Source organism: Schistosoma haematobium, chromosome 2 (genome assembly GCF_000699445.3).
Source record: "Schistosoma haematobium chromosome 2, whole genome shotgun sequence".
Classification (NCBI taxonomy): Eukaryota; Metazoa; Platyhelminthes; class Trematoda; order Strigeidida; family Schistosomatidae; genus Schistosoma; species Schistosoma haematobium.
The window spans coordinates 46,318,186-46,333,698 of NC_067197.1; the positions used below are offsets into that span (position 1 = coordinate 46,318,186).

The following is a 15,513-nucleotide window of genomic DNA, read 5'->3' on the forward strand; positions in this document are numbered from 1 at the left end:
CAATTTTGTTTAGAAACTAAACATATACAAATTATATTATTGACACAAATCATATATTAAGATTAATTATGTTTATTATAGTAATATAGGTTAATAGGTTATATGACATTGACAAAATATAATTGACAATGACATGTATATACATTGTATCTAATTGAAATTTATACTAATTTTTAGATGTATTTTTCATTGAATGTCATCTTGTTATGACATCATAGTTGGACAATGAATCTATATGATTTCACTAAACAGTGTAAGGATAATAAGTAGTATCCATAGTTTCATTATTCTGATTCATACTTAATAGAATTGTGTTTATTAGTAAGGGTTTTATGAAGATTTTAGTAAGTTCAATAGTTGAAATCATGAATCCATTGAAGGTGGAACACCAGGAAAAACCTGGAAACACTGGATGGCCATTTCATGATTTCATGGTTTCAACTATTGAAATTACTAAAATCTCCACATAAACCCTCTTCTGATAATAACAATCATCATATACTCACTAGTGAATGACTTCAAGAGGCATTTCCTAGAGTTCTAGTGAGAAGCAGTGATCAGTGGAGTTCAACCAAGTTTGTTGTGAGATATCAGCTCACTGAAGACAATGGTGTACGGTGGCACAATTTCGTGGATTGATTGAAGTTAGACATTAACACCGTTGGATGCCGGCAAGTTCAGTGGTCCAATGGTTAAGCGCTCGCGCGCGCGATACTAGCGGGTCCTAGGTCCGAATCTCTCGGGGGCAGGGTCGTGGATGCGCACTGCTGAGGAGTTCCGTACTGTGACGGAACGACCGTCCAGTGCTTCCAGGGTTCCATGGTGGTCTAGCTTCAATTGACTCATGATTTAAACTGTTGGATTTTGTTTAATCAAATGTCTATAATCTGGTTAATTATTTACAATTAGATTGACAAATTATGTATACATAATATTGGACAGAATATAATAATTCCTAATAGATTAGTTTTAAATGGTTTAATCTAGTTAGTGTTTTCTTTTAGGAAGGTTGTATTCTATGAGATGCGGTTATCGATTCTATACTCAACCATCCTTCTTTATCAAGGGGTTTAGAACTGGCAGTGAACCGTGACAATTATACTGTACAGAGCTGAAACTTGGAGAACTACTAAAACAATCATCAAAAAAGGTGCAAATGTTTATAAACAATTGTCTACTCAAGGTACTGAATGTGTATTGACCGGGTACCATCAGCAACAACCTACTGTGGAAGAGTACAAACCAGCTTCCAGATGAAGATAAAATTAGGAAAAGATGTCGAAAGTGAGTACGATACACATTGAAGTAATCATCAAACTGCATCACAAGGCAAACCCTAACTTAGAATCCTGAAGGGAAACGGAACAGTGGAAGGCCGAAGAACACACTCTTTCAAAATCGGGAGCAGATATCAAACTGATGGATAGCGACAAGAAACAAGTGTAACGTATTGTCTAGAACAGAATTAGATGGAGAATGCTTGTGGGTGTCCTGTGCTTTAGGAGGAGGGGTGACAGGTGTAAGTAAGTAAGTAAGTAAGTAAGTAAGTAAGTAAGTAAGTAAGTAAGTAAGTAAGTAAGTAAGTGAGCAAATTATGTTGCATATGCCTCTTGTCCTGATGGTGTTAATTCACTCCATCTATTTATCTATTTATCTATTTATCTATCTATCTATCTATCTATCTATCTATCTATCTATCTATCTATCTATCTATCTATCTATCTATCTATCTATCTATCTATCTATCTATCTATCTATCTATCTATCTATCTATCTATCTATCTATCTATCTATCTATCTATCTATCTATCTATCTATCTATCTATCTATCTATCTATCTATCTATCTATCTATCTATCTATCTATCTATCTATCTATCTATCTATCTATCTATGTGTATGGACTAGGAAAATCCATTTATATAAAAAATCCATTGAATTTGAAAAACTATTGGAATTTTTCAAAAGTATCTATGCTATTTATTCCCTTTCATTGTCATTCTTTATTTCTTTCGAATTGGTTAATGAATGTTAAAACAGTTTTTTGTGACATTACCTTTTTACATGGTATTTATTACATAAACTGAAGATTATTGGGTGTTTATCCGATGTATCTACTAAATATCCTTATTCATTAACACTCTGTTCTTTCTTATTTATATTATATAGATTTTTCAACAAGAAAAACAAAAAAAAACAACTTTTTTTTCTCATTCCCAATTGATGTCATAGAAACATTTTCATTTATCGATTAATGAATATGAAATTATTTTTATTTTTGTTATTTTTACATAGTAACTAATAGTGTGGTGCGTGCTACTTATATTGATATAAGTAGTATATAACGCGAATCAGGAATGTAATGTATGGCAGCAGAAGATGGCAGAAGATCAAGAAAGGAAGAACGGGAATAGAAAGCAATTAGTATGTAAATGCAAGAACAACGAAATTCGAGACAATTACTGAACATTTTGCAAATTTAGTATTATATTATGGTTTTTCTATATTGACAAGTAACTCTGTAATGTTATGCTAAATATAATTCGGTTGTCCTCATCTGTTTTCTCCTTCACTACAAAAGTATTACATTTTATTCTATATGAATAGGAAGATTTTTTAAAAATGTGTTATTCCGACAATTTTAATTGATTTGATTTATGATCTTACCCCCTCCCCATGAGATTCGAACCCAGGACCTATCAATCTCACGCGCGCGAGCGTTTAACCATTAGACCACTGAATTGGTCGGCATCTAACGGTGTTAATGTTTAAATTCAACCAATCTACGAAATTATGCCACCATCAAATCTTGCGGAGGGGGGCGGAATTGTGGATGAGCACTTTTGAGGAATCTCACAATAGGATGAAATAGCCGTCCAGTGTTTCCAGGTTTTCCATGGTGGTCTAGCTTTAATTGACTAATGATTTCAACTAGTGAAATGACTAAAATCTTTACAAAGCCTCTTCTGACTTGATTTAATTAGATATTTTTTAATTGTTCAATTCACTAATCGATTAAAGCTAGACGATTATGGAAAACTTGGAAGTAATGGATGGTTATTTCGTCTTAGTATGAGACTCCTTAACAATGAGCATTCATGATTCTGTACACGAGACTCGAACCTAGGATTTTGGGTTATCTCATAAGGACGCTTAATCTTCAGAATATGCATGTGTATCGAAATATCTCCATAACGTGCTGCTTCGATATTAGATCAATTTATAATTTAACAACCAGATACAATAGATTCACATACCCTAGATGATATTTAGTTTCAAAATTTTCTAATCAAGTGAATATTACATTTTACTTTGAAAATATCTTCAGTTCAACAGATTATAGTTTAAGACTGATAGGTTCTGAGTTTGAATTCTGTGAACATGATCTTGAATGCTCACCGCTAAGAAGTCATATATGTTAAGATGAAACGGCTATCTAATGATTCCAGGTTTTCCATAATAGTCTAGATTTGATCAACTCATAAATTCAACTATTAAATATTATTACAATCTGTACAAAAGTGTTTCGGTGGATATGTTTATGAAACTGTATGAAATACAGTTAGAAGGATAGTTATTATAAGTTTTTCTAGAAAACTGAATATATTATTTAAAAGCATGTTGATTATGAACTTTTCTCTATTAATACATTAATTTATTTGAATATTAGTACAAATGGGGCATCAAATATATATGCCCCACACAAGTCATTTGATTTGTGTGTGAGCTGTCATATTGCCCGAATGTTCAGACTGAAGCAGGTGATTGTCTTAGGATGCCACACATTGAGCCTTTGAATTAAAGGTCTAATCCACAAGACAGTGGAGCAACATCAGGAGATGCGCTCACGTGGTAGCCGGTGACCAACAACACGTTCATACGCCATTTGTTTTCTTCGGGATCCTGAAGCCTATGTACACCATTGGTTTGTAATCGGGGTTTTCCAACTCCCTTAAGTGAACTCTCTGTATCCACTAACCCGGTTGACGGGCCGGACATTCGCTTTTCGTCCTCTTAATTTGGTAATCAACAACTTCACGACGAGTAGACAATGAGTAGGACTTCCCTGGTAGTGGCTGTATACGTGTGGCCATGTGAGAGCATTTCGAGAGGGAGAACCGAATCTCCCAACGCTCTTCCGTATCAGAGTATTTGAGGGAGAGCTCTCTGCTAGTGATTTATTATTGAAGTTGATAATAGACTAAGCATCCCTATTCTTAATGTTAAATTGATACTTTAGAAAGGTCTATTTATATAAAACCTTTATGAATTTAGCATTTAACAAGCTTCTACAATTCGATTCTTGTTAGTACAACGAAAAATTTGGAATATATCTCTCATTTAACGTATAAGTTTATCCAAGTTAACATGGTATATTAATCATCTTTTTTGTTTCACAATCTTCAAATGACGCAGTTTGACCTAAACATGGCCATATTTGGGTTTATTAATTTGAATATGTAATTATAGAACCTGAAGAGAATGTCACATGGTATTAATTGCTTGAATTTTCCCATTGTTGTTTAGGACTGCAGTTGATCCAGCTGACGAGTCTTAAACAGGGCGAAACGCGCATCGAATTGGATTCCACAAATAGCCATTATTCATCCAAGTTTATAATGCTTGTGAATTAAGGCATCATCGAAGCAATTTGCGCATGGTGCACATATCTCAACAAGAAACTGATCAATTGCAGATCTAAACATCAATGGGAAGATTCAAATAATAAACAATACCAAGTGAATTAAAACTTCACCCTATTGCACAAGCGTATTGCTATTAGGACTCAAAGCTAAGTGGATGATCCTGGATTTGAGTCCGAGTGTGAAGATCAACTTGGAGATGCAGGTAAATAGAGCTGACGAGTCCAAAATGGGACGAAATGTGCATCCTGGATTCTACTGCCAGTCACCATCCACCTGTGTTTTTAATTACTTCATTATTGTTATCAAAGGGAAATGACACATTTCCAATATGATAATTAATTACTTTAGATGGTGGTTGGAGGTAGTCAACAGGAAACCCTGGACCCGGGTTTCGTGCTACTTGGCACTCGTCAGCAAGGTGTACCTGTAATCTTGAGGGAACTGGTGCTCCCTGGCGGATTCGATCTCGTGTCACCCAGCTTCACAGTCAGAGATAATTAATTACTGTAAATTACTGATATATTCTAAATTGTAATTGAGGAACATACTATACTATATCCAATGTTAACATTCATCTTCTACTCAGTTGAATTGTGGTGTGTGTTACCGACGTCGACAGATATAAGTAATAGTATGTATCATCAATTGAAAGTGAAATACCTAGCGACAGAAGATTGAGAAGATCAAAGGAAATAGAACGAGAATAAAGAATGATTGGTGTGGAAACAAAAGAACAGTGAAGTCTGATCATTTCTGATCATTTTTCAACTAACGACCAATCATAAACAACAATGTAGGTTCTAGAAGTAATTCACATGATCGTTCAAGTCATCACGCATAACAACAGACAGGGGAGAAATGTAGTATGGTGAGTAACATAACAACCAAAACGAAGACGTAGACTATGACAAGTTTAAGATTAACAATAACCAATCAACACGTGTTACGTATGCCTGAACACCGATTACCACGACACGTAATGTTGACTAGAGTATTAAGACCTCTGAGATGGTAGAGAAGATTTGTAGCTCAGGTGGATGATTTTGATGGAGTTTTGTTCTCTGAGCTGGATGGTTTGGTCGTGGAGCTTTCATCGTTCTTCTGAACGACATCATCAGCACAAAATTCGAACACTTCACTTCTATCTGAAGTTTGTGCTGATGATGTCGTTCAGAAGAACGATGAAAGCTCCACGACCAAACCATCCAGCTCAGAGAACAAAACTCCATCAAAATATTAAGACCTCTAGATGGCAGCTCGTTAGCATAGAGGTTCATGGACTTAAGTCCTTGGTTCAGTTCTCGACTGGGATTTTGTGAATGTGTAACCCTGAAGAGTCACTTACCAGGTTGAAACACCTTTCAAAGCTTCCAAGTTTTAGACAGTTGTTGCTCGCATTTGCTGGAATCACGCGCAGGGTATTATTAAATGATCGTAAATCCGTCAATAAAGTTGTGAATCTTCATCGACTGAAATGGTTGAGTCAACTGTTACGTATGCCTGAACACCGATTACCACGACACGTAATGTTGACTAGAGTAGGAGATGGTTGGAAGAAATTAGGGTTGGCCAAACCAAAATGTGACATAAATGCTTGAAGTCACTAACTTCTGGTTTGAGCCATTTTGGTAGATTCAGACTACTTGGTTGGGGTCCGCGTGCCTATCGTAACCAATGATTGGAGACTCTTGGTGACATGGCTCAGAATCGATCACAATGGCGTCGGTGTATACATTCCCTATCTTCCCTCAAACTGTGAGATCAAAATTGCTTCATATCTTTCATTCTACGAACTAATTATTTCTTTCTGTATTATATTCTTACATAAAATCTTTCCTTTATTTATTACACAATTGAGTTAACTGCTTCTATGAATCTAGTATTCATCTTGTTGTACTAATGAGGTATGGAAACTTGGACAGATATATATATGTGCCTGGTCCTACGTTGTAGATGATTGACTGCTGACTGGGGTCTACGAGACAAGCTGTGAACCATATGCCGAGAAATTCGAACACTTCCTCTGAAGTTTGTACTGATAATGTCGTTCAGATGAACAATGAAAGCTTCACGATCAAACCATCCAGCTGACAGAACAAAACGACATCAATATAAGTAGAAAAATAACATCATTTGCAAAGGATAGATTAATATAGAGAATTTAGTATAAGAAGAATAAATTAGATGGGAGACGACAACGAAAGTTCAGGACCTAGTAGGAGAACCTTTTTAATTCAACATCTTCAAATATTAATAAATCGTGATAAACAAGCATCCCACACCTATCATTACTCGTTATTCGAATACTCAATGACTTCATGAATTAACATCATATCTTTTAGTGAAAACTATTTCACTTAAACAGTATTAAAAATATCATGAGTATTTCAGTAGGAAAAGACGATGGAAATGGATAGGACATACATTACGCAAATCATCAAACTGTATCACGAGGCAAGCCCTGACTTGGAATCCTGAAGGGAAGAGGAAAAGAGGAAGGTCAAAGAACATATTACGTTGGGAAATACAATCAGATATGAAAAAGATGAATAACAATTGGAAAGAGCTGGAAAGGATTGCCCAGGACAGGGTTGAATGGAGAATGCTGGTGAGCAGCCTATGCTCCTTCACGAGGAGTAACAGGCGTAAGTAAGTAAGTAAGAGTATTTCAGTAATAGTATTTTTTATTAAAAATGCATGAATATGTATATGATATCACTAATAATTATGAAAAGAAATATAAACAAAATAGAGTTATTTTTGATGATTTATATACATGAACTACTGTTAATTAAATGTTTGGCACGGATACTCACACACACACACACATAGACTCAATCAAGGAAACAAACAACTTTATAAGCTTTGTTCACTGAGTTGAATGATTTGATCAAGAATAAAACTTTATCCAAGATCATCCAACTGAACTATAAAATCTTCATCATCATCATCATCATCTTCAAATCATATAAACATTTATTCAAAGGAATCATTTTAAAGAGGACAGCAATAACAAAGAATTTGTTATTCAGATCAAACATTAAATAGTTGACTTTGTATTTTAACCTTGAATAAGTTCTAATAGAAGTGATTTTAATAAACGTGCTTCATATGTAATAGTATTTTGTCCTGGATGAATTTTCTGTGGTTCAATTGGTTGTTCAATAATCACTTTTATATTACGTCCATATACTAAAATATAATCAATGAAATGACAATATTAAGTGAATTCTTCAATGCAAATAATGAATAAATAGTGATTTCAACGGTTGAGATCATGAGTCCGTTGAAACTAGACCACCATGGAAAACCTGGAAGCACTGGACGGTCGTTTCATCCTATTGTAGGACTCCTCAGCAGTGCGCATCCACGACTCCGCCTCTCAGGATTCCAACCCAGGACCTATCAGTCTTGCGCCAGGCGCTTAACCAACTAGATCACTGAGCCGGCATCTAACGGTGTTAATGTCTAACTTCAACTAATCTACAAAATTGAGCAACACATCCACCATTATCATCAGCGAGTTACTATCTCACAACTGATACGGTTGAACTCCACTGGTCATTGAATCTCACTAGAACTCCAGGATATACCTCTTGAAACCAGTCAGTAGTAAGCATATATTGATTAATATCAGAAGGGGTTTTATAGGGATCGAAGTAATTTCAACAGTTGAGATAAATAATGATAATAATAGATAGTGCCTTTCATAAATGTATTAAGATAGAATCAGTGATTTGTTATTGTAGAAACAATTAACATTTATAAGCAAAAATGGATAATGACTAGTAATGAAATCCAGTTTGATACATGTTTCATGCTATTTGGGACTTGTCAGCTTGATGTAACCACATCTCAGAGTTTATATTCACTCTGGGACTCAAATCCAGTACCATTCACTTCAAATGACATTGTGTTATCCACTAAGCTACTGAATATTGATAGCTACTTGCTTGTGCAATAGGGTGGAGTTTTAATTCAGTTGGTACTGTTTGCTTGTATCTTCTCATTGATGTTTAGAACTGCACTACATATGTCTCTTGTTGACACATGTGTACCCTGTGTAGATTTCTTCGATATTGCCTTAATTCACAAGCATTATAAACTTGGATGGATAATGGCTATTAGTGGAATCCAATTTGATACATGTTTCGTCCTATTTGAGACTCGTCAGCTGAATATACCTGGATCTCATAGTTGATCTTCACTCTCGGACTCAAATCCAATACCATTCACTTTAAACACCATCGTATTATCTACTTAGCTACTGAGCCATGATAGTAACACGCTTATGTAATGGGATGAAATTTAAATTCACTTGATATTGGTTACTTGTATCTTCTCATTGATGTTAAGAGCTGCAATTGATCAGTCTCTTATTGACATATATGCGTATATACCAATAAGTTTTAAACATCAATGTGAACATTCAAGTAAACAACAATACCAAAATGAAATTAACAATTATAAATAATAAACTCATGTATACAAAGATTAGAACATTCATTCTATAGAGAAAGAGAGAAACTATCGAGGTCAAAGTAAGTTGAATATAACTTGTTGATTGTTCATAATGGAACAGATATTGTAAATGTTGGAACTAGTTTTTAGAATTAGTATCAATGATGACATTGTTGTACATTTATTAAGTAACTAGATTACTATGTACATATATGGATATCCTATTTATCACACAATTTCAGTTGACTTATTAACTATGGTTATATGATATACAGTTATAATTTTGTTGTCAGTCTATTATTTACGATCTCCCCACCCCTTCATTCATAACTATCTCCTCTATAATTTTATGAGTAATATGGTCTGGTATGTTTGTATATTAAACAATAATCATTTGAAATATAAATATATCGTAAAGGTTGGTTACTAATTCTGGACTCAAAGGTGGACAAATAGGAACCTAGTTGCCGGCCTATGGACAGTAGTGATAAACGAGTGTGTAATTAAACAAATCAGAGACACTACACTATGGAGTATATATAGTAGGTTGAATTAGAATCAGGATTCTGATTGATAACTGGACACTTGATATTAGATAACGGTCACAAGACATAAGATTAACGTAACTGATAAACTGTTAGAATCCAGAAAAGCTATAAACAGCTGTTTTATTGAAGTTCGTACATTCATCATAGTGTTCACACGTAACGTTCAAGGTTTCCTAGTGGGCACATGTTATAACTTGTGGCATTGTGCCCTATTATTATATAACGCAAAGATACTGACAATTAGAGAACAGTGGCTTATCGACAGGACAAATGGGGCATGAAACCCGTACAAACAGTTTACAATCTTTATCTGTTCTACACGACACTTCTAACATCTTTCAAATTGTGACACTGTATGGTACCATCTCTGTCTTGACTAAATTAATTCTATCAGTCAATAATTCTAACCAGATTTGTTGTTGACAAATCAAAAACATATGTTAGGAAAAACTTAAGGAATCTTTCAAAATACTTCTAATGCAACACTGAATTTTATGAGTTGTTTCCTTAGCTTACTGCTAATATATAGTCCGTTTCGTCCCAGTATCGGATTCCTCAGCAGTGCGCATCCACAATCCCTTGGTTCGAATCCCGCAGGCGAGATTATGGATATGCAATGTCGAGGAGTCCCATACTGGGACTGTACAACCGTCCAGTGCTTCCTGATTTTCCATGGTTGTTATGACCTTGCGTCTCCCAATTATTTTGTTTTTGCCAAAATCCCCGTCGCCAATTGTTATGACCTTGGATGTCTGACTTTTCGATCACACGACTTATCTACCAATCCGAATACGACTTATACGAATCTTCACACTAGGCCAACCAATGACGTTCAACCGGTGTGGGCAGTTTAGTGTCCTTATTGGTCCTATGTCCTACGAGCCCTTCCACTTGAGTCCAGAACAAGATACCAGCTTCCGAATCAGAGCAGATCGTTTATTTCAGGTATACTTAGTTTATATATCAATCACACAGACCGCAACGTACCATAAAATAGGAAATAATATTTGTACACAAATAAGCCCAAAAAGTGGCTGTGAATGAGGGAGGCAGTAGTTAATAAACTGAACATAACTTAAGGACCGTAAATCGTACAATAATAAATTATAGATCAAAATAAAGCTTATTATAAAAGGAATATAAATATCCATAGTGTAATTGTTGAGTAGTTATACAATAAGAATATTTATAGAATATTAGTCCATGAATAGTCCTTTGGAATTTACCTGTAGTTTAATCTTCACCGGATATAACAATGGTGGTCTAGCTTTACCTGACTTATGAATTCAACAATTAAATTGCTACAATCTCCCTACTACAAACTCCCTTCTCATAATAAATATTGTCATCAAATGATATACTTTAGTTGTAAACTTGTCTGTTCAGATCATGAATCACTTTTCATAGGATCAAGACATTTATATTGATTGATCAGTAAGTAATAAAAAACCTAGTGTTGGTTCAATCTTTTGAACCCTATAGAAAATATCAGCTATCTGAAGATAACAGAAATATTTTTGCCAACAAATGTTAACTATCCACGATCCCGCTCGCGGGATCGTGGATGCGCACTGCTGAGGAGTTCCACAATAGGACGAAACGGCCGTCCAGTGCTTCCAGGTTTTCAATTGTGGTGGTCTAACATCAATCGGTTCATGATCTCAATCAAAAACTTAATAATCTCCACAACCCCTATACTAGAAATGTTAACTAGAAAGAAATCTGGGGTCCGATATCAATCACAAAATAAATAAGTCAATGACAGATTTTAAACATTGAATATCATATGACTTACATTCACAATGTTCTAAAAATTGTATGCACTCCATGAGTACAGCATCTCTTAATAAAATCATATGTTTTGACATATTTTCAATCAGTGATAGGAAACAACGTTTAGCATAATACCTGAGAGAGAGAGAGAGAAAGTGAAGGGAAATAATGATAATATTATTATTTACGTAATTTAACTTACCAACTGATCTTAACTAGACAACCATCTCAGTCAGTCTGTCATCTACAACGTTAGACCAGGCACATATATGCATCGGTTCAAGTTGCCATACCTCATTGGCACAACAAGATGAATACCGGATTCATAGAAGCAGTTAACTCAATGGTGTAATAAATAAAGGAAAGATTTTATGTAAGGATTAGTTCGTAGAATGGAAGATATGAAGCGATTTTAATCTCATAGTTTGAGGGAATACAGGGAGTGTATACACCGACGCCACTGTGATCGATTCTGCATCTACCAACATGGATAAGGCCAGAAGTAAGTGACTTCAAGCACCAATACTACGTTTTGGTTTGACCAGACCGATCTTTCTCCCGTCCGTCTCCAAAACTAGTCAGCATTGCGCGTTGTGGTAATCGGTGTTCAGGCATACGTAACACTTGACACAACCATTTCAGTCGATGAAGATTCACAACTTTATTGACGGATTTACGATCATTTAATAATACCCTGCGCGTGATTCCAGCAAATGCGAGCAACAACTGTCTAAAACTTGGAAGCTTTGAAAGGTGTTTCAACCTGGTAAGTGACTCTTCAGGGTTACACATTCACAAAATCCCAGTCGAGAACTGAACCAAGGACTTCAGTCCATGAACCTCTATGCTAACGAGCTGGCATCTAGAGGTCTTAATATCTAACATCGTAGGACGCTAACCTTGATTCCGTGATATGAGGTTGTTAAAGTGTATTGCTAATGATGAAAAAATCATCGAATTCGTTTACGTTTCCAATAGTCGCTTAGCTAAGATCCGACAAAAATACTCTTTATACTAGTACCTACTTACTTACGATTTGTCATACCACATTAGCACAGAGATACAATTGTCGATTCGAATCCCGTAGTGCTAGAGGTATTAAAAGTATAAGCAGTAATCGGAAACATTAGGGTTTGAAGATGTTATTCGAGGAGTATAATTCAGTGAAATAAATTTGGAAAGTAAAAAAGGGACCACAAATAATAAATTACTATGTACATGTATCATTAGAACTTTTTTTATTCTATACAAAAGTTGGGTAAAATCTCAACGTTTCGTTCAACAATCTGATCTAAGCTTTTGCAAAGAATTAAAACCAAACATTAAAATTATTATCAGAATGGATTTTGTAAAGTTTGTAGTAATTTAAATAGTTGAAATCATGAGTCCATTGAAGCTAGACCACTATGGAGGACCTCGAAGCACTGAAAGGCCGTTTTGTCCTATTGTGAGACTCCTCAGCAGCGCGCATCCACGACCGCACCTAGCGTGATTCGAACCAAGGACCTATAGGTCTCGAGTGCGAACGCTTATATATATATGTGAGTAAATACATAGTTCTTTTGTTCACTGTATACCGAAAAGATCATTTAAATAAACGTTGACAATGTTTTGAAATTAATGTAGATCGTCAATCTGAGATGTTCAAAGTGTCCTATTAAGAGAAATCTGTCTAAATCCCTAATAATTTACTAGTCAAAATAATTATGTATCTATCCAACCAACTTTTGTTATTCACTTTTTCTATTGTACATCATTTTCTTTAAAAAAAACAATAGTTTTAGGATTTGATTATAAATTGATTGATGATACGGTAGATCTTCAGTGATCTAGACATGTTTTACCCATAAGGGGATGTAATACTAACTAATGTGATAACAAGCAACAAATAAGATTTTCACTTCAATTAATAGTATTATTCATCTTATAATCATCATCATCATCCAAATCATCATCATCCGAATCATCCTCATTATCACCGGCATCAACATCATCATCAACATCATCATCGGCACCATCATCTTGTTAATGTCATCTTTTAATGTTATGATATGAGATGGGACAGCTTGAACTGATACACTAATGTCTAAGGTTCTACATAGTTTATGAATGATCGGTCAACTTGTTATTATCAGTGTTTATTTGTGTTTGTCTAGTTAATATCCCCGAAAAAATCAATAAATATTGATTAGTTCACATTTTCATTTGATATATAGATACAGCACCAACTAAGTAAGAAATGAGAAAAAAAATAATGCCGATTAACACTTAGTGAACTTTACATTGTTTCTACCTTGAAAATATTTTTTTAAAGGAAAATACGCAGGTACAGAGGTAGAAAGAATAATGATACATTGGGCATAATCAGATATCAACCAGATTGGTCAAAAAATGGTTGTGAATTCTAAGGGATAAGACATATTTACTTACTTACTTACTACTGTTACACCTCGTGGAGACGCATAGGCCACATACCACCATTCTCCATCCAACTCTGTCCTGGGCACTTCTTTTTTGTTCTTTTCAGTTGCTATTCATCATTTACATGTCTGATTTCAATTTTCGACGCAGTTTATTCTTTGGCCTTTCCTATTTCCGTTCCTCTTTAGGATTCCAAGTTAGCACTTGCCCCATGATTCAGTCTACACAATGTATATCCTATCCACTTCCTAATATCCACTTCATCCGAAGGTTAGTTTGTTCTGTTCCACAATGGGCTGTTGCTGACGGCATCTGGACAACGGATATTGAGTATCATGCGTAGACAATAGTTTATAAATACTTGTACCGTCTTGATGATGGTTTTAGTATAGTTGTCCTAGTTTCAGCTCTGTACAGTAGATCTGCCTTGACGTTCGTATTGAAGATTCTCACTTTGATATTGATTGACAGTTGCTTTTAGTCCCATAGGTTCCTCAACTATAAGAATACTGTCTTTGATTTGCCAATCCTCACCTTTACGTCTGCGTCGGATCCTGCTTATTCATCAATGATGCTGCTCATATACGTGAAAGATTATACATCTTCCAGAGTTTCTCCATCAAGTATGATTGTATTGCTGTTCTTCGTGTTGTATTTAGGGATCTTGCTTTTTCCTTTGTGTATGTTGAGAGCCACTGATGCAGAGGCTGCTACTACACTCATTGTCTTCATCTGCATTTGTTTGTGTGAAAGCGACAGAAATTGTAAGTCGTGTACAAAGTTCAAATCGTCTAGATTTCTCTCATATATCGATGTTTTCATCATCTAATCGACCACTAGAGGGAAGAGAAAGGAGGAGAGTGTACAGCCTTATCTGATTTCAGTCCTCACCTGGAATGTATCTGTTAGCTATCCTCCATGTATCAGATGATAATTTTTATTTCTCTTTCTCAATCTTTTCACTCAAGTAACCAGTTACACTCATATATAAAAACATTAAGAATCTGAATCACACACACATATATACAATGATCTACTTACCATGTATCTGGTCCTAATTTCTTTTGATATGGTTCTAAACTTTTCATAATACGACTAATACCAAAATCATAATTCCCTTTAGTACAATATAATGTACCGATTACTAAATTAATAATACATAAATGATAACATTTTTTATTAGAATAATGATGATTCAATGGATCTATTTCAACTCCTTCAAGAACTACTTCTTGATGTTGTTGTTGTTGTTGTTCTAGTTCTTCTTCTTCTTTTTCTATTTTACGCATTAATTCTTCAGCATATTCATTTTGACTAGTCATTATATAGGTAACACATAAATTAGCTATAATAATTGCATTAATATTTAATAAATTTGTATATTGACGTTTTATAATGGGTTCATAAAAATTACATGCTTCTTTATATTTATTCTCTTGCATAAATAATACATGGGCAACATTTAATTTCCATATTGGATGATCATTACAAAATTCAACTGATTTACGAAAGATTTTCTCAACCTAAAGAAAGAAAAGAGAGGTATTAAATAGATATGACATTCGATATATGTGTGGAGGAGTTGAAATACTAACCCCAGGAGTATCTAAACTGAAGTAGCTAGTTTACTTATGGAGGTCATATCTTACAGTCTTTGAACTAGTG

The 15,513-nt window shown here is 34.8% G+C and overlaps 1 protein-coding gene across 1 annotated transcript in view; it reads right to left on the reverse strand.

Annotated features, from left to right (window-relative positions):
• Positions 1-7,314: 7,314 nt before the first annotated feature.
• Positions 7,315-15,513, reverse strand: part of TTC30A (Tetratricopeptide repeat protein 30A) — a 31,227-nt gene continuing 23,028 nt past the window's right edge. Inside the window, exons 6-8 of the mRNA XM_012942833.3 lie at positions 14,890-15,371; positions 11,450-11,562; positions 7,315-7,837 (exon numbers count right to left, since the gene is read on the reverse strand). Coding sequence (XP_012798287.3) covers positions 7,707-7,837; positions 11,450-11,562; positions 14,890-15,371 — 726 coding nt within the window. The 3' untranslated portion in view covers positions 7,315-7,706. The remainder of the gene's footprint in view (positions 7,838-11,449; positions 11,563-14,889; positions 15,372-15,513) is intronic.